Source organism: Sceloporus occidentalis, unplaced genomic scaffold (genome assembly GCF_023333645.1).
Source record: "Sceloporus occidentalis isolate IW3139 unplaced genomic scaffold, rSceOcc1.0.p SCAF_395, whole genome shotgun sequence".
NCBI lineage: Eukaryota > Metazoa > Chordata > Lepidosauria > Squamata > Phrynosomatidae > Sceloporus > Sceloporus occidentalis.
In genome coordinates this window covers 280,295-304,387 of record NW_028317375.1, presented here as the reverse complement: position 1 = coordinate 304,387, position 24,093 = coordinate 280,295, and the positions used below count along the sequence as shown (strand labels likewise).

The 24,093-nt window shown below is 40.4% G+C and overlaps 2 protein-coding genes across 2 annotated transcripts; one reads left to right on the top strand and one right to left on the bottom strand.

Annotated features, from left to right (window-relative positions):
- The first annotated feature begins 1,442 nt into the window (after positions 1 to 1,442).
- On the top strand, positions 1,443 to 19,198 carry LOC149273220 (netrin-4-like). Its single transcript, XM_089506580.1, has 11 exons — positions 1,443 to 1,509; positions 4,248 to 4,789; positions 5,134 to 5,394; positions 8,464 to 8,590; positions 8,869 to 9,057; positions 12,085 to 12,298; positions 12,922 to 13,055; positions 13,281 to 13,349; positions 15,691 to 15,861; positions 17,376 to 17,509; positions 19,115 to 19,198. The coding sequence occupies exons 1-11, from the start codon at positions 1,443 to 1,445 to the stop codon at positions 19,196 to 19,198; spliced, it is 1,992 nt and encodes a 663-aa protein (XP_089362706.1).
- Positions 19,199 to 20,480: 1,282 nt separating this feature from the next.
- Positions 20,481 to 24,005, bottom strand: LOC149273219 (mitochondrial intermembrane space import and assembly protein 40-B). The gene is made up of 3 exons (XM_089506587.1): positions 23,984 to 24,005; positions 23,316 to 23,414; positions 20,481 to 20,773 (listed from the first exon to the last, which is right to left on the bottom strand). The coding sequence occupies exons 1-3, from the start codon at positions 24,003 to 24,005 to the stop codon at positions 20,481 to 20,483; spliced, it is 414 nt and encodes a 137-aa protein (XP_089362713.1).
- Positions 24,006 to 24,093: the final 88 nt, after the last annotated feature.

Below are 24,093 nucleotides of genomic sequence, written 5' to 3'. Positions count from 1 at the left end.
TGTATGTTAGAGTGAGAGTGTATGTGCAAGTGTGTGTGTTAGCATGAACGTTTATGTGCAAGTGTATGTGTGTAAGAATGAGTGGGTATGTGCAAGTGTGTGTGAGAGGGGTTGTGTTAGCACAAGTGAGTGTTGGAGTGTTAGTTTGAGACAGAGTATGTGTGAGTGTGTATTTGTGTGTTTGTGAGTGTGTATGCGTGTTAACATGAGTATATAAGTGTGCTAGTGTATGCAAATATGTGTGCCAGTGTATGTTAGTTACCTGGGTGAAGGGCAAGAGGCTGATTGGGCCACTTGTCTTTACATGCCCCCTGGGCCGGAAGCCTTTCCCTGGTGACAGACACAAGGATCCTTGTACACAAGTACACAAGGTAGGATGCACACCACACATTATGTATAAGTATTTGTTGGGGGGGGTTTCTTGGCCAAAAACCCAACTGAATTAGCATTTGTGAGATTGGTATACCTTTGTAGATAACCCCAAGACCCCTTGCTGCCTTACTTACTGCATTGTTACTACCAATACTTCAGCAATTAATGGTTAAATAAAAGGCTTTAATGTAACTAAATGTTACACAATATTTTGATGTTTAATATTTTTATAACAATATTTTGAGGTTTAATATTTTTATAACATGAAAAGGATTATACAGATTCTGTAACAAGCCTCTTGTGAATATTGCAGGTGCTAGCAGTATACAAGATATCCAGCAGGGTGCGACGTTGAGTCACATTCCACAGAGTGGGCGGAGCCTGCACCCACGTGTCGGGCATTTAATTTAAAGAGACAACAGCATCCAGAAGAGAAGTGTAACTGACAGCCCTGCTTGCAGCGGAGATAAGGAAACCATACAGCATCTCAAGGAGAGAGAATAGAGGATCACCAAGAGACTGTCATTATTTCTCAGGACCAGGACTCATAATGAGTAAGGTTTCAAGATAACATCACATAGATAAATATTACTAAATAAAAATAGTCTAGGCAGGATTTGTTTGTCTACATGTATACTTTGGGGTGCTGTATATAAGAGAAGAGGAGATATCACAAGAAAATCAATTTTTTTGTTTGTTTTCAAAAAAACTTTAATCCTAATATAACCCAAATTAATTTACTCTCTGTATATATTGGCTGATGTACAGGGAGTGAGTGGGGAGGAGTTTAGAGGGGGATCAAGGCTGCAAGAATCATGAGAAACATGTGAAGAAAGGGGAGGATAACTTCAGAAACAAATTGGATCACAGGAGCAAAATAAAAAAAGAAGATGAAGCTCAAAGTGTGACTTCTTATGAAGGTGACTCTTGGCCAATAATACTAACAGTGCCAACCAGAAGACACTCACTCCTTGGGTGACAAGTCTCAAGGGGTATGCAGCTCTAAGGACTCTTCACATCAACCTTCATCAGTCCTGATATTCCCCAGGGTTTGAGGAACATTTCTTGACATGCAGAACAAGGGACTTGTCTTCATTGTCCTCCTGGAGTGGATTATCCTTGTGCAGACTGAAGAAGGTAGGGAAATATCAAATTTTAACGGATTTACAGATCTATTAAGCTGTCATAATTAAAATGATTTTTTTTTATATTCCAGATCTTTGTTCCTACTAGAGGTATATGCACTGCAAATTCCCATATCCATGATTCTACTGCTTTTTTTTTTATTTCTTATTTTTTATTTTTATTATTTTTGGGGGCATTTTTTCTGTGTATGTTAATTGTCCAAGTGAAATATTCCGTGACTGTTAAAAATTAATTGTAAGCCCATTTGAGCAGCCCCCCCCCCTTACATTGTGTTTTTGTAAGTCCAAATTGTTATTATGCCCGGTTTACCCATTGTACAGCGCGGCAGAATATGATGGAGCTATATAAAAACAATAAATGATATTAATAATAAAGTTCAATTTTTTTTTATATGTTCTGCATTGGGATAACGTGCTTCTTGCTGGGTTTTAGCTTTGTTATACCCTAGAGATACCGATTAGACACCATTATATTGTCTTAACATATATTCTTCTATTTAATAAAAAAAAATATTATTTAAATAAAAAAAAAATACTTGGATTCATTTGCTAGAAAAAAGTCTGTATTCGGTATTTATTCTAAGATATGTATACCATCTACCTTTTATTCCAAAACTACTGCTTTTGAACTGGATCAACTACCTAATTAAAATTAGGTAATTCATTAAATTAATTAAATTCAATTAATTGAAAAAAGAAAAAATGTATGCTGTGTTACAAAAAACATAAAAAAATGATTATCCAATCAGGACGAGGAGGTCCGGTGCATGCTGGCGTAAGTCATGTTCTAAGCACAAGAGACAGATAATGGAAGTGGAAACAGAGTTTAAAAAATATATGCCTTTAAAAAAACCCAATAACATTTAGACATCGTTTTAGCCTTTTTTTAATTAGTGTAAATCTTAATTTGGGAGGCAAGAAATTAAATCTATAATAATTGAAGGCAAGTGAGATCATAGCTGGTAGTGAACTTTTATCGCTGATTTTGTCTTTGAGATGATAAATCATTTAATCGCTTTCATAATAAAACTTTTTTATACATTTTAACCATTTGATGATTGCATCATAGATTACGTATCCCGTTGTGTATTGAGCAATTCAAGATGGCAGCTCTCTCCATCCAATATTTTAGTGACTAAATGAACTAATTAACTAACCAAACAAATGAAATCAGAAAATAGCACTTCTACTACTTTTTATCGATTAGGGCAGATTCCGACCCAACTTCGAACCCCAGGGAACCCGGCAGATCAACAATACATTTACAGAGAGCATTAACTTGCCCCAAGTGACGCTCAATGGCAGTTTTATTAGGAAGGAGACCGAGGAACACAAAGACCAACACAGGATTTCCCAGATTCCACAGAACGCCAGTGGAAAAGACGAATATTGGCAAAGAAGCTGGAACAGCTGATTTAGTTAGTCTTATGGAAGTATTTTATGGCAATATATTCGGCCTTTATAAGATACAATATTAGTAGGATAAAAGATGGTGGTTTATATTCATTGAAAACATTTTAAAATGTTGCAAAAAAGTGTATGAACCAATAAATGCATCAAAACTACGGTACATTCTAAAAAAAAAAAATGTTGTCAAAAAGACACATCCTTTAATAGCCCTTTAACTGTGTTATTATTGGCACAACATTGACATTAAACTGCAATATAATGAAATATCGCATATGACATCAAAACCAACAATCATCTTTATCCATTGACTAAAAGGACCAAGAAAGGGTCAGATGGGGTGGGATGCTTTTCCGTAACCCCCTATATACGGAACATTCTGATGATGCCCTTAAAAACTGTGATCGTTGAATTTTATTATTTTCTGTATAAAACATGACTAAAGTACCGTGCGTTTAAAGCTAAAAACCATCGTTTCACAGACGGCTCCATTAAGGGCACGCCTCTTTTGTTTGCAAGGTATCTCTATCTATCCGGCGGCGTAGGGGTTAATGAGATAGAGCGGTACCCTGGCTGATCCCGGGGGTTACGAGACAGGATGCTCGCTAATTACTGGAGAATGGTTGGTTTCAGCTGCCGCGGTCAGGGAATCAGTGTATGCAACAGCAGCTCCCAAAGAGATAAGGCTCCATTTCCAGTGATCAGCATTTTATGAATTATTGAAAATCTCTCCCTGTACTCGGAGCCGTCTGACGCCCGCCTTTTTTCCATACCAGGCTATGAATGACCGTGTATCCGCACTTCGCTGATATGACACCGGCACGCGTCCTGCAAACAATCACTATTTATGATTCACCTTATATTGTCAGCTTCTTGAGTGTTTTTTTGTTATTGGAATATCCGTTGAAAACAATAATAATGTTAGTATACAATAATCCTATATATAAGGAAAAACGACAAAAAAGAATTATGCACGATAAATGGTTTTGGGTCCGTAACCAGTATTTAACCTACGGTCTGGTACAATAGTAATAACCCTACAGTAGCAATACTATGGTAATCGTAGGAGGCAGGCATGTTGTGACATATGAAGCTGATAGCTACATATTTATTTGCAGATCATTTATATATTTTTTTTCTTTCAGAAATAAGATATTTTTGATAAAAATGTTTTAAAACAGATAACGATGTTCGCAGTTTACTAACACTGTGGGGTCAAAGTGGGCAAAGGCCAAGTTGAGCGTCTTCAAGTTCTACCAACGTCTGGTTCTCCACTAGTGGAAAGGAAATCTATTGTAATGTTGTTCTTCTGGTCGTTCACAGATACTGGTAAGGTGCACAGCCTCAGATGTGATGGCCATTCTTGCAACCCACCTGTTGGGAACCTTGCCACAGGTCGAACACCCACCACCTTCACAACCTGTGGGAAGAATGTCAGTGAACTGTACTGTTTCTACCCTCAACACCACCCATACCAGAGGTTACAGTCTTCTTGTGGTCTACCAAGATGCACCAAGTGCAGTGTCAACCAGCCAGAGAATTCACACCCACCTTCTCATATGACAGATGATGTCTTCTCAAGTCCCGCAACCTGGTGGCAGTCTGCCCAAGGCATACTTAGGGAGGAGATAAGACTGGATTTCGAGACGGAATTTTACTTGACACATGTTATTATGGTCTTCAAGTCTCCCCGTCCGGCTGCTATGGTCCTGGAGCGGTCAAATGACCATGGCAAGACTTGGAGGCCTTATAAATATTTTGCTACCAACTGCACAGCCACATTTGGTCTTCAAGATGACCTCTTGGAAGAGGGTTCATTGTGTACCTCTAGATATTCCAGTGCCTGGCCTTGCTCCAGGGGAGAGGTAAATGACAGAATTAAAAACAGTAGTTGAATGTCCAAAGTTACTGTATTTCAGCATTGGGAAGCTGTGTTGATCCTTGAATCCCAGAACAGGAATCAAGGACTTTAGACATCCCAAAAGATGTGTAGGAAAATTAGGTTAGAATCCAGTATGGCGCTGGGGAAGAACTTCTATTTGTCTCATGGCAAATCCCCATTTGCTGCCATAGGACAATTGTCTATTTGTTCAGTAGTTATTTCATAAACAATTTCTATTTATTAAGTTTCACAGAATGTCGCAGTAATTGATGAATGTGAATCTCTGATGCCCTACTGACAATAAAATGTCCTCTGCCATCTCTTCAGGTCATATTTCGAGCTTTAACCCCAGCGAATCGGATTGAGGATCCATACAGCCTTCAGGCTCAGGACCTGCTAAAAATGACCAACCTGAGGCTGCTTCTTTTAAAGAGACAGGAATGTCCGTGCCAGGCTGTGCACCAGGAAAAACCACAGAGATTTGCTCACTATGCCATCTACGACCTAATAGTAAGAGGGAGCTGCTTCTGCAATGGGCACGCCGAGGAGTGCGAGCAGACAGAACGCACCCAAGGAACAGAGATCATGGTGAGTAATGTCTGCATCTCCATGGCACACTCATTTGCGGAAGAAATTAGATGCACGGGCAAACTGAGCTGTGACCAGTCTCTTTCTATCTGGTATAAGAGAAAACCAGTTACTCCTACATTTTAGAGATCAATTTTAGGTTCCTGGGAGGTAATCTACACAGAATACGTGGAAAGCGACACAAACCACAGAAGAATTTAAATGAGATGTTGGGAAAGATAGATTGGAGTGGCCCCAGTAATGGAACCCAAAGGACTTTCTAACTGATGTCACATTTACCTACCAGCCAGGAGATGGGCACAACACTATAGTCCACCACTATAGTCCATAGGTTGGGCTATGGGGGGCATCGCAAATTAGACATATAAAGAAAAGCTCAAGTGGCTTTCCCAAAATGTTCCAATAAATTCTGACCAACCCATGCATCAGCTCCAGCTTCTTCCAATAGTCGATAGACTCACAATATGCAGCATTTAGTATGTTCCCAAAAAGAGGCAAAAGCGCTTAAGATAGAACAGCAAGAAATGACCTAAATATGTCTTCTTTATAAATCCAACCCAGTCTATAAGAAATATAACAAGAAGTTTTGATTTAATGCAAACTGATTATCTACACAGATGTTTACAACATTAAATATTGTGCTTATTGTGCAAATATATAATATTCCACTCCATACGAAATTGGTTTCTGCAAAACAATTCTGTATGAAAAGCCTGATAGAAAACACAAGGAATCTTCTCCATGATAAAAAGAAACAGTAGCCAATAAAGGACATATTTGTATCATTTTGGATATATTTGTATCATTTTGGATATATTTGTATCATTTTGTCAATGTTTCTTCCCTACAGCTAACACAACACCAACACATTAACAATAACCATAGCTGTGATAGCTTATGATTGTTGAAGAGGGACAGCTTTTAGCATAACTAAATGAATTCATTAAAACTACCTTTAAACTTGTTCTTTTTGGCAATTAGTAAAAAAAGAGTAATTTAACTCATAGGAGCTCTGTGGCTTAGAATGACAGAGCCAGCGTTATTTGATCACTTATCAGTCCTGAAGTTCTCTCCCTTCTCCTTATTTCAAAGGCTGTTTGAACCAATCAGCAACAATCAGCCACTTAACGGGAGAGAGATAACTTAACGAGGAGGAATAGGCATATCTTTCAAGTGGGTTTTAATTAAAGATATGTTATTCATTTGAATCTGCAGAGCTATTTAGGTTTTTTTTAGTTCATAGACGTCAGATAAGTGAAAAGCGACGGATCCGTTTTTAATACTTTATTGGGGTTCCTAATAAACGAGCGCCCCACTTTGCGTTGTTGCCTCTGTGGAATATTTTACACTCGGTGTCCTGTCCCCAGGTCACCCAAGGTAAAGCTTGTTTTTATACTAAGCGTTTCTTGGTGGCTGTAGCTCACATTCCTTCCGTAACCCCCCTTCCATTTCCAAAAGTTATCTCTTGTTCAAACATCTTGTGCCTTTCCCTTGATAATCCCCCCTAGCAGGGTATCCAAACTATCTGATCTAAGCTGTGCCAGGCTTGGTGACCTCCAGGCACGATGCCGCTCTGCAGTTGGGTCGGCGATTCAAAGAACAGCTGGAGGAAGGGAAAAAAAAATAATAAAATCACAACTTCTAACTAGATGAAAACATCCCAGGCGGAGGCAGCGGCGTAGGCTCAGCCCCGGGGGAGGCCGGCACCAAAGGGCTGTTTCTGCACTAACTCCGGGCAGGTTTAAAAAGGAAAAGGCTAAACGGAATTTGGAACTGATTAGGATACAAACCAGGCAAGGCTCCTTCATTCTAGAGTCGGGTAGAATTCATTTTAGAAACCAGCATCACTCGTTTCTAATATTCATTAATGGTCTGTATATATAAACAAGAATGCTATATACTGAAGAATGATTTTTATAGTATATTATGTCTCTGTATGTATATACCGGTGTGTGTGTATATATATATATATATATATATATATATATATACAGAGCCGGCCTTAAGTGTTCTGGCGCCCCCTTCTCACTATCTCCCCCCATCTGCCCCTTCTCACTACCCCCCCATTTGCTCCTTCTCACTACCCCCCCCCCCTCTGCCCCTTCTCACTATCTACTTCCTCTCCCTACTTCTCAATACCCTCACTTACCTTGTTTCCGGAGTCCTGCGGTGGGAGCGGGAGGCATCCGTCTTCCCGCTCTGCCGGCATTTCATGTTGAGCGCCGGAATATGATGTCATATTCAGACGCTCAACATGAAATGCCGGCAACGCGACAGAGTCACGGAGAATAAGGGGCGCCGAGTGGTTGCTTAAAACCTCACGAGCCCCTGCCGGGGACTTAAATTAAAGCGTCGTTTTTTGTTTAATTTTATTTAACATGAAGGATGTTAAATAAAGTTTAAAAAAAAACCCAATGTTTTAATTTAAGTCCCGGGCAGGCGCCCCTGCTGCCATGGTGCCCTGTGCAGCTGCACAGGTCGCACACCCCTAAGGCCGGCCCTGTATATATATGTATATTAATGGTTAACATGTTTTTGTATCCCATCACGTTAATTTCCTTCATCTGCAGCCATACCATTGCTTTGGCTCCCTAAATAAAATTCACCCTTAATGACTGACCACCCTCTTCGCTCTTCCCATGACTTGCGTCTCTCTTCTACTGTTATTAGCTCTTCCCACTCGCGTGTTCAGGATTTCACCGATGCTAAAGCATTTCTCTGGAACTTCCTACCTTGTTCCGTCAGACTGTCTCCTACTTATTCTAATTTAAAAGACTCACCTATTCTATATTATAAGTGTACAACCTTCCCTCCTGACACCTTCCACCAGTATCCTCAAGAAGACATCCACCGTGGCCACCTATCACTGTCACAATCCACTAACCCAAGCAGTCCTGTCCTATGATCTCACTTCCCCCTCAACCAACTAATGGATTGTAAGCTCACAAGAGCAGGGTCCTTCTGTAATGGTATGTCTGACATTGGCCCTTACTGTAACAGCACTATGGGATCTGCTGGCTCTTTATAAATCGATGTCATGTAACGTTTTACTCTTATGTCTGTGATCAGGTGCACGGCAAATGCGTGTGTCAACACAACACAGCGGGAGATCATTGCGAAAAGTGCGCTCCCTTATACAACGACCAGCCCTGGAGGCCAGCAGATGGAAAGGCAGGGGCTCCAAATGAATGCCAACGTAAGTGTGGACCTATGATTCAGAAGACATTCTTCCCGCCTCTCTTAGTGGCCGCCAGGGACTCAAATTACATTCAAAATAACTAAATATCAGGTTTAAAGAATTATTACAAAACTGCTAGAATGTCTGGCGCCATCCAATGGGAGACAGAATCTCAGTCTTGCTTAACTCTTATTGGTTGGTGATACAGATTTGTCCATAGACAGTGGAAGACTTAGTATTTTTCCGTAGCTCTGCTCCTTTTGATATGTATTTTTGCGCATGTGTTTGTTGGTTAGGCTGTCGCTGTCACAACCACGCGCACAGCTGCCGCTTTGACCTTGGCCTCTGGCTGTCCTCGGGAAAGAGAAGCGGAGGGATCTGCGAAAACTGCCAGCACAACACGGAGGGGTACCGCTGCCAGAGGTGTAAAACGGGGTACTACAGAGACCACTCGGAGCCTCTCAGCTCCCCAACCGCCTGCAAAGGTAAGAGCTGTGAAAAAAAATTATACTTTACACACTATTGGATCCTTTTCTGGTTTGTCTTCTCGGTTTATATCCTGGCATATGGACCTCAAGGCCCTTTCTATGACGCACTGAACTCCATCAATACACTGTGAGTGGGAAATCTGCGACACGCAGGGCAAAACATACTGTTTTACTCCTACACTATATATATTTTCTCTTTGTTTTATTTTGCATTTGAATGGAACACACGAGCGCCCCCTAGTGGACTTTTTTCTGTATTGCTTCAACACCCGGAGAGTGTTGCTTAAGGGTTGCAGCTGTGGTTCCAGATACACCAGGAAGTCATTAAGGTTGATTATTCCTACCATTCACTATCTTATTCCCTATACTGGTTTTTCTCACTTTTTTCACGCAAAAAAAAAATTGGATGCCAGCTGCAATCAAATCAAATGAGGATTCTTTTAAATGACACGGTGTTATCCCACCACGTCCTTGCGTTGCACCAGCTGTTTATCCAGTTTGTTAAGGTAGTGGAGGTAGAAACCTCAATCAAACCTCAATCAGGTTTTGACATGAATTCAATCTTTGTTGGCCACCTCAAACACCCATGATAGTCCTGTTTTTCATACATGTATATTGATACCAAGAGCCACCCAACATACAGTATTATACCACACAGGACAGTCCCTCTTTGAGACCCAATTCCCTCTGCCCCTCTTTCCTCCCCTGATGCCCCTCTTTCCTCCCCCGATGCTCAGAATGTTTGTTGGTTATGAGGGTATCACAGGGTTCTACTGCCCTGAAAATCCCAATCATGTGCACAGGTGCGGCACAAAATGCATTATTCTTCTAAATACCATCACTTGAAATAGTTGAAATATGCTGAATGCTTTCTTTCTAAAGAGCTAAAACCTCAATCTCGGCCCCCAGAGTGTCCACCTCGCAATGTTTTAAAGTAGGCCACCATGATATGTCATCATAACCTGGGGTTCTGCTTCAATACATCTCAAGATGCCTCAACATGATGATGGTCCTGCCCCAGCCCATCGTTTAACCATGACCCCCAATGAAGGTGTCCTGCTTCACGCACCTGAAACGTTGGGGAGGGAGAGTATGGAATTAATTGCCCCTGATGTTGGTACGGGGCCACAGCTAATGTTTCTATGTATGAAAGACAGGTCTGTGGGCCAGGAAAGCTATTAAAGAGAAACAGTTGCCATTAAAACTTTTTAGCTGAACTGTGTACTTATTAAAACTACATATAACTTATGATTTCTGGAGATACTTAGTTTCAAAGGTTACCTTAATATGGCTACATGTGGCAGAGCCAGGATTATCTGTTTAATATTCTGCCCCCCCCCCCCCCCTTCCCGTCATGCCACCCTTGTAACGGCTGCTAGAACCACCCAACCAGCAACAATCAGCAACTTAATGAAAAAGGAGCGATAACTTCATAGGGGGCTAGTCAAGCAAATCCTGAATGTTAAGAAGGCTGCTCTCATGATATACCCATAAGGCTAGATTTTAATACATATACATTACATATTTTAATCTGTGAAGACCATTCCGTGGCGTTATTTAGCGCACAGAACCGTAAAATGTTGGATTTAAGAAAAATACCGTCTCTGCCGTTCATCCGAGCATTCAGGCACAAAGCAGACAGAGATAAAAGGAGGGTCCGCAGCCGGACACACACCTGCCCTACAGCCACATCACAACAGCGGATTCCTGGGTTTTGATATAGTGTGATATGATTCATGTAGAACTAGGCTTTTCACAAAGAACAGTGCATTACTAGTCACGGGCTCTGTAATGCCAGCGCTTTGTTCCCTTAAGCCTCTGTCTCCTTCTGTGCTACATCTGGGGCATTAGGAATGTTCATTCAATTAAATCTTGGCTATTTTCTGCCCTGTAATCCAGCGTGCCTGTGTGTGCGGAACGCAGCTGCCGGGGAGAAGCCTGATCTATTTTAATAGCAGATCTTCTTTTGTTTTTGCACCGTGTTTAACCTGCATGCTGCCGGAGAGGCACACTGTGCCAGCGTGATAGATGTTTTTTTATCTACACCACTTTAAAAACCTATAGTGGTACCAAGGGCGGGCTGCTGGGGGGGTGGGGGCAGGGTGGCAATTACCCCCCTGGGTGGCAATTACCCCCCTGGGCCGGTCCAAAGTGTGCGTATGCATGTTAGCGTGATAGTGTATGTTAAGATGTGTGCCAGTGCATATGTTAGCTACCACAGGGCAAAGGGCCGATGTGGCCACTTGAATTTACATGCCCCCTGGGCAAGAAGGTGCCAGCCCTCCCCCCGTGTAGTTTTCATAATACAGTATGTTTTCATAAAATACATACTTTTGAAAGCTGTATATTTGCATTATCTGTGTGTTTTATCAGTATCATTTTATCCCAAGTTACAAAAACACCCAGATTAACAGAAAGCTATCAGGAAACTAAGGATATATATATATATATATAATTATTATTATTATTGGGAGTGGTGGGAAGTATGGAATCTTATAGGTACTTGTGGAAATGTATTTGATATAATTATCCATTTATTAATCCGTTATTAAAATTATAAAGACCAGTTCTGGGGGAAAAGAATGGATATTGGGTGTATGTAGGTGGATTTGGGTCCCAAATAGGGGTAGTCCTGCTTTAGGTGGGAGACCCCCTTTAATGGGAAAATGCCCTATCGTATCAATATTTGCTCCCCTTACAATAGGTGATTAGAGGTCTGTCCAGGGTTGTATCGTCCGGATCAGCTACTCTGTTACATCACATCTGTCTTTATTTTAGTACGATGCATCTTATCCTCGGTGCCTGGATCCTGTTCCATTCTCGGGTCCTGGTTGTCATAAATTATGGATAAGCTTATAATTCTCCTGATCCTTCTAAAATACATCACGTAACATCTATGTACGATTTCTGCGCCAATAAATATTTATACTGATTATGATGATTATTGGCACAATGAATTTCAAGTCAATCTATTTATTTTATTGTATGTGTAGAATATGTTTTGATGATCTTTTTTTGTAACAGAATGCCAGTGTCATCCAATCGGATCAGCCGGTGAAACCTCCTATCGAAGCTGGAGATGCCACCCCAGGACAGGATTCTGCTACTGCAAACCCGGTGTGGCTGGCCCACGCTGCGACCGCTGCATGATGGGATACTGGGGTTTTGGCGAGAATGGCTGCAGCCCCTGTGAATGCGCTCGGAACTGCGATCCCGACACCGGAGAATGTCGAAACAGGTAAACAACCATTTTACAAAATCTGGGAATAATGCATATGGATACTGAACATGTTTGAATGGGCATAATACTGCATGCTATAGACCAAGGGTGTCCAACCTGCGGCCCTCCAGCTGCTGCAGGACTACATCTCCCATACTCCGCAGCTAGCCCCTTAGCTGAAAGGGCATTATGGGAGATGTAGTCCTGCAGCAGCTGGAGGGCCGCAGGTTGGACACCCCTGCTATAGACCATAAGAGACCATACCTGCCCAACATTTCAGGCATCCAAATCAGGACACCTGCTTTGGGGGTGTGGCTAGAGGCGGGGAGGGGGAGGGTTGCATGCTGAAGTGGGCGGAATCAGGTGCAGAGGCCACTTTGTGGTATCCAGAGGTGGCCAAGTGGGAGCCACAATGGGGCCCAGACCTTCATTGATTTTACAGCTGGTCAGGGAAGATCAGAGGATCTTTCCACTTTGACAAAAGTCAAGACTGTCCTGAGAAACCAAGACAGTTGGGAGGTATGTTGAAAAAAAAAGTTCAAAGAGGCATCCTGTTGACCATTTGCCAGAATTTAATTTGCAGTTGACATGTGGCACCAAGCCACCAGGAGGTTAATCGTTTTAATCTAATGTTCCATCAGCCACGAGTCCGAGCACTTACTAAACATTCCGATTGGTGGAAAGATCCCTGAGGTCATAGAAATGCCAGCCAATGAGAGCGACGATGACTGGAACTGGAACAGCGAACAAGGCTTCTCAGCTTTGAGACACCCAGGTACTGTACTTAATAGCATACTTTAATAGTGAATTAATTTATAATTAATATACTTTTAATAATTAATTGGTTGGCTGGAAAAAAAATATTAGGGCCACTTATGTGTGAAATGGGAAACTAAAATCTGCAGTATGTTTAGCCACAGCATAGCAGTTTTAGATTGTAAGCTCTTCAGGTCTAGAGAAGGATTATTTGCCTCATAGCCTCTTTCTTTTTTTCCTCCAGAAAAGTGCGTTTGTAAGGAGAAGATACTTGGCAGTGTTGCAGATTTCTGCCAGATGAAATATGCATATGGTGAGTATACCATTTAAAAATAAAAACAATAGCAGCATTTACTCATTTTAGTAGATAAATAAATGATATTTCTGTTTAAAGGAATAGCAATGCTTAAAATACATCTTTTAGGTTTATGTTTTCATTAAAGAGTGTTTTTTCCCCAAATGCTGCTTATTGTATCTCCGAAGAAATCCAGAGCTGTTTTTTGAAGTTGTACTAATATATGCTTTAATGTGAACGTTTCAACCAGTGGCCTCGGTTTGCTATTGGTCAAGGTGGTATTAGAGTCGTCCACCAGCCAATAGGAATACAGAGATCATTAGATGGCAACGGGAGCTACATATTCTCCCTAAATATCACAGGACAGGCAGTATCCGATCCATATAAAAACGTTGTTTATTTTTTAAATATTAGAAAATACCATTAAACCTTAATTTACTTATTAGAAGTGTCTCATTAAGTGTACTTAAGTATGCTTCCTGCAGTCAGTAGAGGAAGTCAGGAAGTCTCATCTTTTCCACTCCAGTAATGGAAGAATACATAGTTACATAGTTATATAGGCTGAAAAAAGACATTAATTAAATTGTTGCTGTTGATCCAAAAGAAGGCAACCCCCCCCCCCCCGGTTTCGCTCTTTCCAATTTTGCACTATTTCAGATCAGATTTCTCCTTGGATCAATAAGCCGTTTCCCCATAATTAAAGATTATATCCCCGAATATGATGTTTTTCCAGGTATCCATCCAGTTGCAGTTTAAACGTCTGTACAGACTCCGATAAAACTACCTCTGCAGGCAGAGAATTCCACATCCTTACTGTCCTTACTGTAAAAAAAACCCCTTTCCTCTGCTTTAGTCTAAATCTCCTTTCTTCCAGTCTGAACGCATGACCACGTGTCCTATGCATAGTCCTGTTTATGAACAGATTTCCACACAATGGTTTGTATTGGCCCCGAATATATTTATATATATTCTAAACTAATATATATTTTTCTAAACTAAACAGATTTAAATTTCTTAACCTTTCTTCATAACTATAGTGCTCCATTCCTTTTATTCATTTTGTAGCCACCTCTGCACCCTTTCTAGTGCTATGATATCCTTCTTTAGAATAGGTGCCCAAAATTGCACAGCATATTCAAGGTGCGGTCTTACCATTGATTTATACAGAGGCAAAATTATATCTTTATCCCGCGACTTGATGCCCCTTTTTATACACGACAATACCTTACTGGCCTTAGCAACCGCAGACTGACATTGCACATTGTTGCCTAGTTTGTTGTCTATAACAATTCCCAAATCCTTCTCATTTGTTGTTATCACTAATTCACTACCGTTTAGGGTGTAGGTTGCTTGTGCGTTCTGTACCCTGAAGTGCATAACTTTACATTTATCTACATTGAATTTCATCTGCCATTTGTGTGCCCAGTCCCCCAGTCTATCTAGATCCCTCTGCAGCACTGTAATATCCCGCTCGCACTGTATTACTTTACCGAGTTTAGTGTCATCGGCAAACACAGAAACATGACTTTCAACGCCTACTGCCAGGTCATTTATAAATATGTTGAATAAAATTGGTCCCAGAACAGAACCCTGAGGGACAGCACTTACCACTTTTGACCAGCTTGAAAATTTACCATTTATAACAACTCTCTGTTCTCTATCTCTAAGCCAACGTTCTACCCAAGAACAAGAATTTGCATCTAGACCAATTTCCTTCAGTTTGAATTCTAACCTATTGTTTGGAACCGAGTCAAACACCTTGGCAAAATCCAAGTAGATTCCATCCACTGCAACCCCCTGATCGACACTTCTACTTACTTCTTCATAGAATGCAATTAAGTTAGTTTGACAGGACCTATGTTTCATAAAACCATGCTGATTTTTGCTAATAATACTGTTCTTCCCAATGAATTCCTGAATATTATCCCTAAACAGCCCTTCACATACTTTCCCAGCCACGGAAGTTAAGCTCACAGGTCTATAATTTCCGGCCACAGAGTTTGAACCGTTTTTGAAAATAGGAACCACATTCGCCCTCCTCCAATCCTCCGGTACAATTCCTGAAAGAAAAGAATCCCGGAAGATTAGAAACAGAGGTTCACTTATTTCCTGACTCAGCTCCTTAAGTACTCGTGGGTGAAAACCGTCAGACCCCGGAGCTTTGTTAACATTCATTTTCTTTAGTTGCTGCATCGAATGTATCAGTGTTCTGCATGGTTTGTTCCGTTAAGATGGTCCTACTATCTTCTCAAAGATGGGACAAGACATGTTCTCAGCTTATTTCATAAGCAAATATCTCAAAAGCGATGGCTCCACTTCAACCGTTAAACATATGTTTTTGTATTACTTTTTCTACTAGTGATAAAGGCAAGGATCCTCTCTGCGCATGACAAGGGCACCCATGCCGAAGTTGTGGTGAAGGTGAGGAAAGTGCTGAAGTCCAGTAAAGTTAAAATCAGTCGGAACAACAGGAGCCTGTACCCCGAATCCTGGACAAATCGCGGCTGCACCTGCCCCATTCTAAATCCGGGTAAGTCCTTTGGTCATAACATTAAAGCCTCATTAGGCTCAGATAATCTCTTTACGATATATATATATATAATATTTTGAAGATTTTCACGATATAAAATGTTGTTTTGGGTTCTTCTAGATGCCGGTTATGTTTTTCTTTTATTTATAAGTGTTTAAATGTTCTCAAGCAGTGGTCCTCATGTTTGAATGCGTGCCATTAATGGAGGACACTGGATCCAAAGGGTCATTTTTTTCCCATAAGAAATCGGTATATACAGTTATTGTTTCCAATCAAAACACATCTTTTATATTTTTCCCAAAAATGCTTGTGAAGTTCATGGGGGGGGGGGGGCAGTGGAGGACTCAGGTTTGATCTTTGAGAACCAGAGATTTTTTTTTTATTCTTGCATCCACGAGAAAACAATCGAAAATGAATTTATTCCTCCAGTCTGGTGAAGTTCGAGATTAGAAACAGCTGAATCATTTTCTACTTACCGGACAGCTCCGAGTAGTTGATTAACCTCTCGGCATAACAAAGTGAATTGATAAATCATCACATTATTGTACTTTTGGCAAAAGGAGGAGCCGGCCTTTTGAAAGCCAGCAGAGCAGGCTCTAAACTGCATCGCAGATCAAATTCAGCAACACAAGGGTAAAAAGTGGAATTTTGCCACGAATGCCAACTTTTTTTTGCATTCTGTCCCAGAAATCGCTGACAGACACAGCGCCCTTTCTGTTTCCGCAGGTCTGGGCTGGTTGGGACACAAGATCACTTGCTTCTGTCTCTTGTCCAAAAGTCTCATTCCAGAAGTTGAGTTGAATGAATCAATCTGTTCATGTGAAGTTAGCTGGCAGTCTAGTCCTTTCCCCTCTCCCAAAGATCGCCATTGTATTCACTAATTCTCCTCATCATCTTGTCTTGCGATCAAGATGCCCACCCGTAGGGCTTCACATCCATGACTACAGAGGGATACAAACATAACGTGTTTTAAATAGATAAAACATTTCATGAAAGTTTTATTACAGGTGCCAGCGCTTCCCCGTATGTGCGCTATAATCCTGAACGTTGTAATAATCTACACCACAGGAGATTTAAAGCATAAAATTATAATACAGGTAGAAAATTAGTGATAAGGATATATAAGGGTTAAACATGTTGCATCTGGTCTGCGGGTCATGAAACTGCAGATAAGCGACTGAATTCTGGATCCGGTCTGGTTTATTGGTAGCAGTGGACAGATTTAGTTGGGAGAAAACACAGCAGACATATTTATGCCAGAAAAAATTTACATACTTGGGCAATTGTCTTGTCTGCATTTAATAAATTTGACTTTAAATAATTTGATACTTTGAATCCCATTCAGCAGCTTCCTTCAGGGCGATCTCAAAGCTCAAGATTCTGCGTGGATCACATCCAGATTTTTTTTTTTTGCAACATATTAAAAATGTTTTGTTGTTATTTTGCTACTTGGGACGTAAATATTTGTAGGACGCCATAAGTAATCTTTTCCCTTTTTATTTTTTATTTTCAAGGTACAGATTATTTAATCGCTGGGCCAGAAGACACTCGAACCAACAAACTGCTGGTTAATATGAACAGCTTGGTTAAGCCTTGGAAGGCTGTTTGGGCAAAACACGTCACGGATATAATACGAGTCGGCTGTAGGGTTTGAATCTGCAGAGCGGCGATTACCGCGCGGCACAAGTATCGGGGGCAGTAGAACGGAGATTAGGTGGTCTCTGCCCTTTCCCAAAGAGAAGGACCTTTCACATACAAACACACGGTGTAGCCAGTATTTCCAGAATATAGTACGTTACAACCAGCTGCCGCAAGTAGCGAAGCATTTAACCGTCAGATACGGATGCAGACATTTCTTGGCAAACCAAACGTAAAAACCTCTTTAAAAACCATTGAAAGGATAGGGAAGGCTGTGACGAATAATTACGATGGGCCATTAACTAAATTCAATATTTTAAAGGTTTATTTTAGTGCATTTTACGGAACAGTGCTACGGATTGAGGGCACGTTATCACATTTCTAGAAGGAATCCTGGTAGCGGATAGAAGACCGTCTCTGTACTACGGATCATTTAATAGGTTATCCGGTGCAGATGGGAAACTTACTTTTTACATATTATTTGGAAAATAAAGTGCTCATCCCTTTGCGGATAGTGTGTATCTGAGGAATATAAAGGCATTGTTTTATATATTACTTTGAAATTCAACGAGGTTAAAACCAGATTAAGATTTGCGGACAGCATGGTTAGGTTGGAGGGTGTCAGTGGGGGTCCTTTATGTGCGGTATTATAGTGACGAGCAGTCAAGGTATTTGCTCGTTGACAAAATACAACAGTTTTGAAGAAATTCTACATTCATTATTTAATTCAGCTTTTGTAAAATAGGGATTTGAGACACTGCATTTATTATCTTATGGCTGATGATCATATACTTCTTGTAAAATGTCACAAATGATATATTCCTTACCAAATCTGGGGACTGCCTGCTACCCACCGGAACAAGACAAGTTACATTTTCATGCAAATTTCCTTTACAACTCTATTAACACTATTTAGTGGCGCTGCATGCAATGGCGTAATAGATTCTCGTTGTGCTTCTGAAGAAGAGATTTAATTATTGGCTCGTTGGGGAAAATGTATATTTCGGGTCCCCCAACCACGGGAAAATGTTACGTATGGCTTTCATGACCTACTAATCATAAGGATCATGTTTTAGGACCTGGGGGGTGTGCAATATGTGCGTTCTGAAGGAAAGGAAAAGATAGTTCATTGGTGCCACCATTTATTCGGAGGCAAAATATATTAGAAAACCGCTGATGAACAGGGTTGTATTTGTTCTGTATATATGCTTATACTGTGGTTCTCAGACGCTTATTTTGTCCTTGGCCCATGCTGCGGTCATATCTCTAGGACATCCTACAAAACCTTTTTTTGTACCTAAATTTAAATTAAAACTATTTAAATAACTTGGCCTGTGAATTTTTTTTTCAATAAAGAATATCTGTAAAGTTATTTTATTTTCTCCCCTCTCACTCTCCATGTTTAAAAGTGGATTACAACCCGAGTGCAGATCAGTATAGCACCCTCTTGTATAGGTTTCCACATTTACTGGTAATCATGGGGATCAGATTTTGTCTAATGCAGAAAGCATGTAATAATTTGTAGGTTTGAGGTCTGTGTGTTTTAAATGTAAGAGACTATCTTGGTCCCAGTCTGGAGTGTGCATGAAAAAATAAGCATATGTGGTGTTTTTAGGTACGACTTGTGGCCTCCACCCCAACACGGTCATCGGGCTCCAGCCCACATGTGCGCCACACACCACGCTATGGAGAGGGTTAAACATGCTTCATACCACATATAGCCATGTGTTTAACCTGCTGTATTGGCAGCAATAATGTGGAACCAAAAACCATTTTGCTAAGATTAACTAAAAACCTCTAATTTGACCTTTTTAATATTTACTGTGTTTGACCAGCGTTGTACATGGAAAATATGGTAAAGTCATAAGACAATTATACGTTTGTATTATATCAAAATATTGATGCTAAATATAAAATATATCTGATTGATATAGACAATAGGCAGGTAAACTTGAAGGGCCACACACTACCACCTTATTATTTAGGGATAGAGCACCCTTAAAAGGGACTTTTTCATGGGTAGTCCATCCCCATGAAGTGTGTATATATATATAATTTAGGCCATACATTGTACTAGTAAAATTTACAGAACATACAGATCTACTACAAATAATATATGTATATGTATACGAATGCAGCGCTTTGTAGTAGATGTGTGTGTACATCACCTGTCTTCCTGAACAGTCACCTTTAACACACTCAACAAATGTTGCGTATTTACACACGTTTTCATTCATAAGGGACACCTTTATATTATGGTAAAAAGGTTAATCCACAAAAAAGAAAAGACCAGGGTCATCCAAAGTAAGTATCTTACAAGGTAAAAAGTTATTTAATGTGGTTTAATCACTCACATGTTCATTGTATATGTTACCAGATAAGAACACTCTCAAATACTCAGTGCAGGTTGGAGGCAGCACAGTAAGATAAAAAGTTTCAGGCACAAAGTGCTCAGATCTGCACCTTTCTTCTAATTGAGTGCATGAATGTAATTGCGTTGATACACCAATAATCGGGGCACTCTCTCATCTGATGCACACAAATTTACAGCTGCTCCCTTAGACAGAAAACGCATAAGAGGAAAAAAAAAAAAGAATAAATCAAGTTTTAAAGCTGCATTCCCCAAATTCCAGCCACACATTTAACAGATCTGTTGACATAAGCTTTTACTCTATAGCAATATAAAAAAATATTATTTGAAAAGATTGTAGGACAGTCAAACTCACTCGCTGGAAATCAGTGAACCAATGGAAACAAATATGAATGGTTGTGAGTTACCTCCGGGGGATGTCCTGGGTATTATGCTAATGCCATTTTAGGATTTGCGTAGATCTATGCAATAAACTGTTATAGGTCCCTCACCCGTACTGAATATATTACCGTGTACGCATCATGGGTTAGTGGTAATATACTTTGCATATTGTGGTCCATTCAATTGTGGGGTTGGGAGAGACAAGGAGGCAAATGCCCCCAGTTCTCTATTAGCTGGATCCTTCCTCTTCAACAACGGTAGGCTCTGTGGGGGCAGCCTCCTCTTTATCTACTTGCTTATCCTTCTCATCCTCATCATCCTCCTGTGGGTAGAGGTCGGGGTATTTCTGCATGCACTCTTGCATTGCTCGAAATTGTTCCAGGCAATCCGAGCCTTTGATTTCTTCCTGGCTGTAATGGAAACAGGAGAAGGCAGATTTGAACTGTTCTCCGCAGGGCCCGCTAGCCATCCCTCCTAAGCAGGGGCAATTCCAATTAATATCTCCATTCGGCAAGATCAGCCCTGAAATAAAACAAAAGACAATTAAGTATAAGTACCATGGTAATGAGAAACAGGCGCACATTTTAGTGCGGTTAACATCACTGGATGGCATAAATTAGTGCCATGCGCCATACTTCATTGATTTGAGAAATATCTTTGCATTTCAGCTGATTCATATAAAAACCAGGCATATGGCATGAAAAGGCGACATTTACATACAATCCTAATTAAAACCATATGGCACAAAGCTGAGAGTGCATCTGGTTACAATAAGCTTGCAATGCAAGGTACATAGACACATAAAAAGGAAACCATATGAATATTTAGTTATTCAAACTGTTCGCAGGGCACACTGGCTATTGTGAAGGGATTTGCCCTTGGGCGCCCAAACCAAAAGGTATATTTATTATACCTTGGGTTTGCAAAAGTTTATTTGAACTCCATAAACTTTTCTTCCACCTCCCTCTAACCTCCTATACCAGGAAAAAAAAAAGTTTAAACCGTTACCAATGGTTAATGTTACTAATGCTTTTATTTTAAATAATTCAAAGTAATAACGTCACTTTAAGCCAAATTAATTAACATGATTTTTATATATATCTAGAAAATGTTGAGATTTTAAACAATGCATTCCTAAAAGCACTCCAACTTCAGACCAAAGTTGCACAAAATGCAGATCTGCAGCAGCCGAGGGGGGGGGGGGGGGATCCTATAGATAAATACTGGATAAAGTAAATGGGAGTTGCTGCTTGACCTCGGGTGGTTGCGTATATCAAAAATTATGTGGGTTTAAACAAAGTCCACTGAATGAGAACAATTTTTTCGTATTTTGGCTCGGTCCCCAATATTCTACAGATGCTTAAAAAATGCACACACTTTCCAATTAATCTCAGCCACAATATTTTCAGTCCATTCAGATTCTATTGCTAGGAAAATATGTCCAATCATCAGTTTTTTTAAGTAGGAAATCGGAATTTTGGAACAATATGCAAGACATTTCTAAGACAAACCATTGCCTTCATAACCTAATGATAAATTACGCATCACCGCATTACTAATATTTGTAAAGGTCAACGCAATGCGCTTGCACCCCCCCAACATACTATTCACCCTTTTGATACAGTACAAAACATGCCCTCCAATGCCCTGTTGCAATTCTCACAGATCTGCGGGTAGGGATGTTGGTGACATAATGCTTAGTTCCCTACACACAAAGCTTTTTGTAATGCCAAGGGATGTTTTCAATCTTTTCGAGGTCAGTGACAGCTTTAGACAATGTCTCCCACCCCTCGCCCCCCTTTGCACAAGTGACAGGCTGGATGAATCTGGGTATTCATGTCTCGCTGCCAGCTGCGGTCCGGCTGTGACACCGAGCTTTTCAGAAGCAGTCAGTAGTGGCAGACAAGTCAATGGGGCCTGGAATTAACCAATCCTTGGCTGGCTGCCCTGTATAGTCTTGTAGCAAATAGTCAACCACCTTGGAATCGATCCTCTCTATTAACAACAATGTCTTCCGCATGCCATAGTAAAAGATACAAATAAAACAACATTTATTTTATTTGTACATAATTACGCTTTTTTAAAATATTTGTACAGAAAACATTATACAATAAAACAAACCACAAATATGATTTGTCATGCAGAACATTACATGGTAACATGAAAGGTTTAGTCATATTAAACAGTGTTAAAATATATATATATATATATATATATATATATATGGACAGCTGTCGGTAAAGATTTGAACCGACTTTATGTGCAAACAATATTTAAATTTTATATAACTGCAATCCAGAGTAAAATCATGAATATATCTCATTGACTTTATAACTGCACCCCTCTGATGAACACGTACAGATAATCCGAGGGTACGTGCTTCCCATACCAGGGCATGCTTAGAGACATCTGCTGACTCTGCATGCTGGGATAATCTGGTTTTGGACCGGCGGCCATTCCCCACTTAACTCTTTGCTGCATTTAAACATAACATGTCAACATCTAAGTAATGAAAGCAGCCATGGACAATGAACGATTTCAGATGGGCACATTGTTTAAATGGAGAATCTAAAAAATGTGTTCAAACACCCCCACCTTGGATAGAATATGACATTACGTAAAAATTATCTTAAGGCTGCCCTCTAGAGAGAGCAGAGGGGACTGCAAAGCACGTGCTCTAAAAAATGTCACCGGCTTTCATCAGATTTAAACATACATGGTAAGTAGTAAAAATGTGAGTGGGAGTTGTTTCACAATAGAGCTCACTGCAAATAAAGTATCATATTATCTTAATATAGGCTTTGCAACCAAACTAATGGAAGGCTAGCCGTTGAGATGAATGGCATGTCACAAAAGATAAATATTTCAAAAGATCCCTTAACTAAAGACGCAAATTTAGTTGCCTATAAATGAATTAAAAGCACAGAATGTGGAGAACATTTATCTGACAAAAAGAGGTGAGGGAAAAAATATATGCAAAACACAAGCTGGATGAGCAACAGATGGTTTCCTTGTAACATCATTTTACAGAACAGCCATATGGATTCTGGAATGGTGCACTGACCTTGCTCTTCATAAGGATCATTTGGGTCATCAGCTATCAGCTCCGCAGTGCTCGGAGTAGCATGGTCCTCTTTAGTTACAAAGATGATTTTGTCCTTTCCTGGAAGGTTGAGGTAAACAATAAAGACTGAAAAGCTTTTCAACTTGCCACACAGTCACCCTTTAAATACACATCATATGGCATAATCAGCTGCCTAATACCCTTACTCACTAAATACCCCCTTTACATCATACGGCAAAGAGATTCCAGCGATCACTCTTCAAATAAAGCATTTTATAAATGGCTTGGGGACACAACTCTGTATGCCCTTCCCACACAGAAGCCCCTTATGTTTTATTCAATATAACCTACAATAAAATTTATCTTTTTAAAAGGTCTGGAATGTCCTTGGAAAGCCCTTTCTTTGGGGTTGGCATTGTCTTGCCTTAAAAAGGCTATGCTAATATATATATATATATATATAGATATATATATATATATTGAGGGTCTCCTTGCAGAGATCTGAATAGCAGGTTTCTGTTAGCGTCACTGAGCAGCCTTGCCCCGTTAACCCCACACCACTTCTATCACAATGTTGAAGTTACCTCTCCATCACCCTCTTAAATCAAACCTTCTTGAACACCCTCTTATATACCCTTAAATCGCTCAACAGGACCCCATCGCCTCACCTTCCTGCCTGCAGTAGGACATGGCTGCAGCTCCTTCACACAGCACCCGGCACTGCTCAGGCCGCGCACTCTGGTTGCGTCACACAACGCGACCGCGTAAAGGAAAGGGC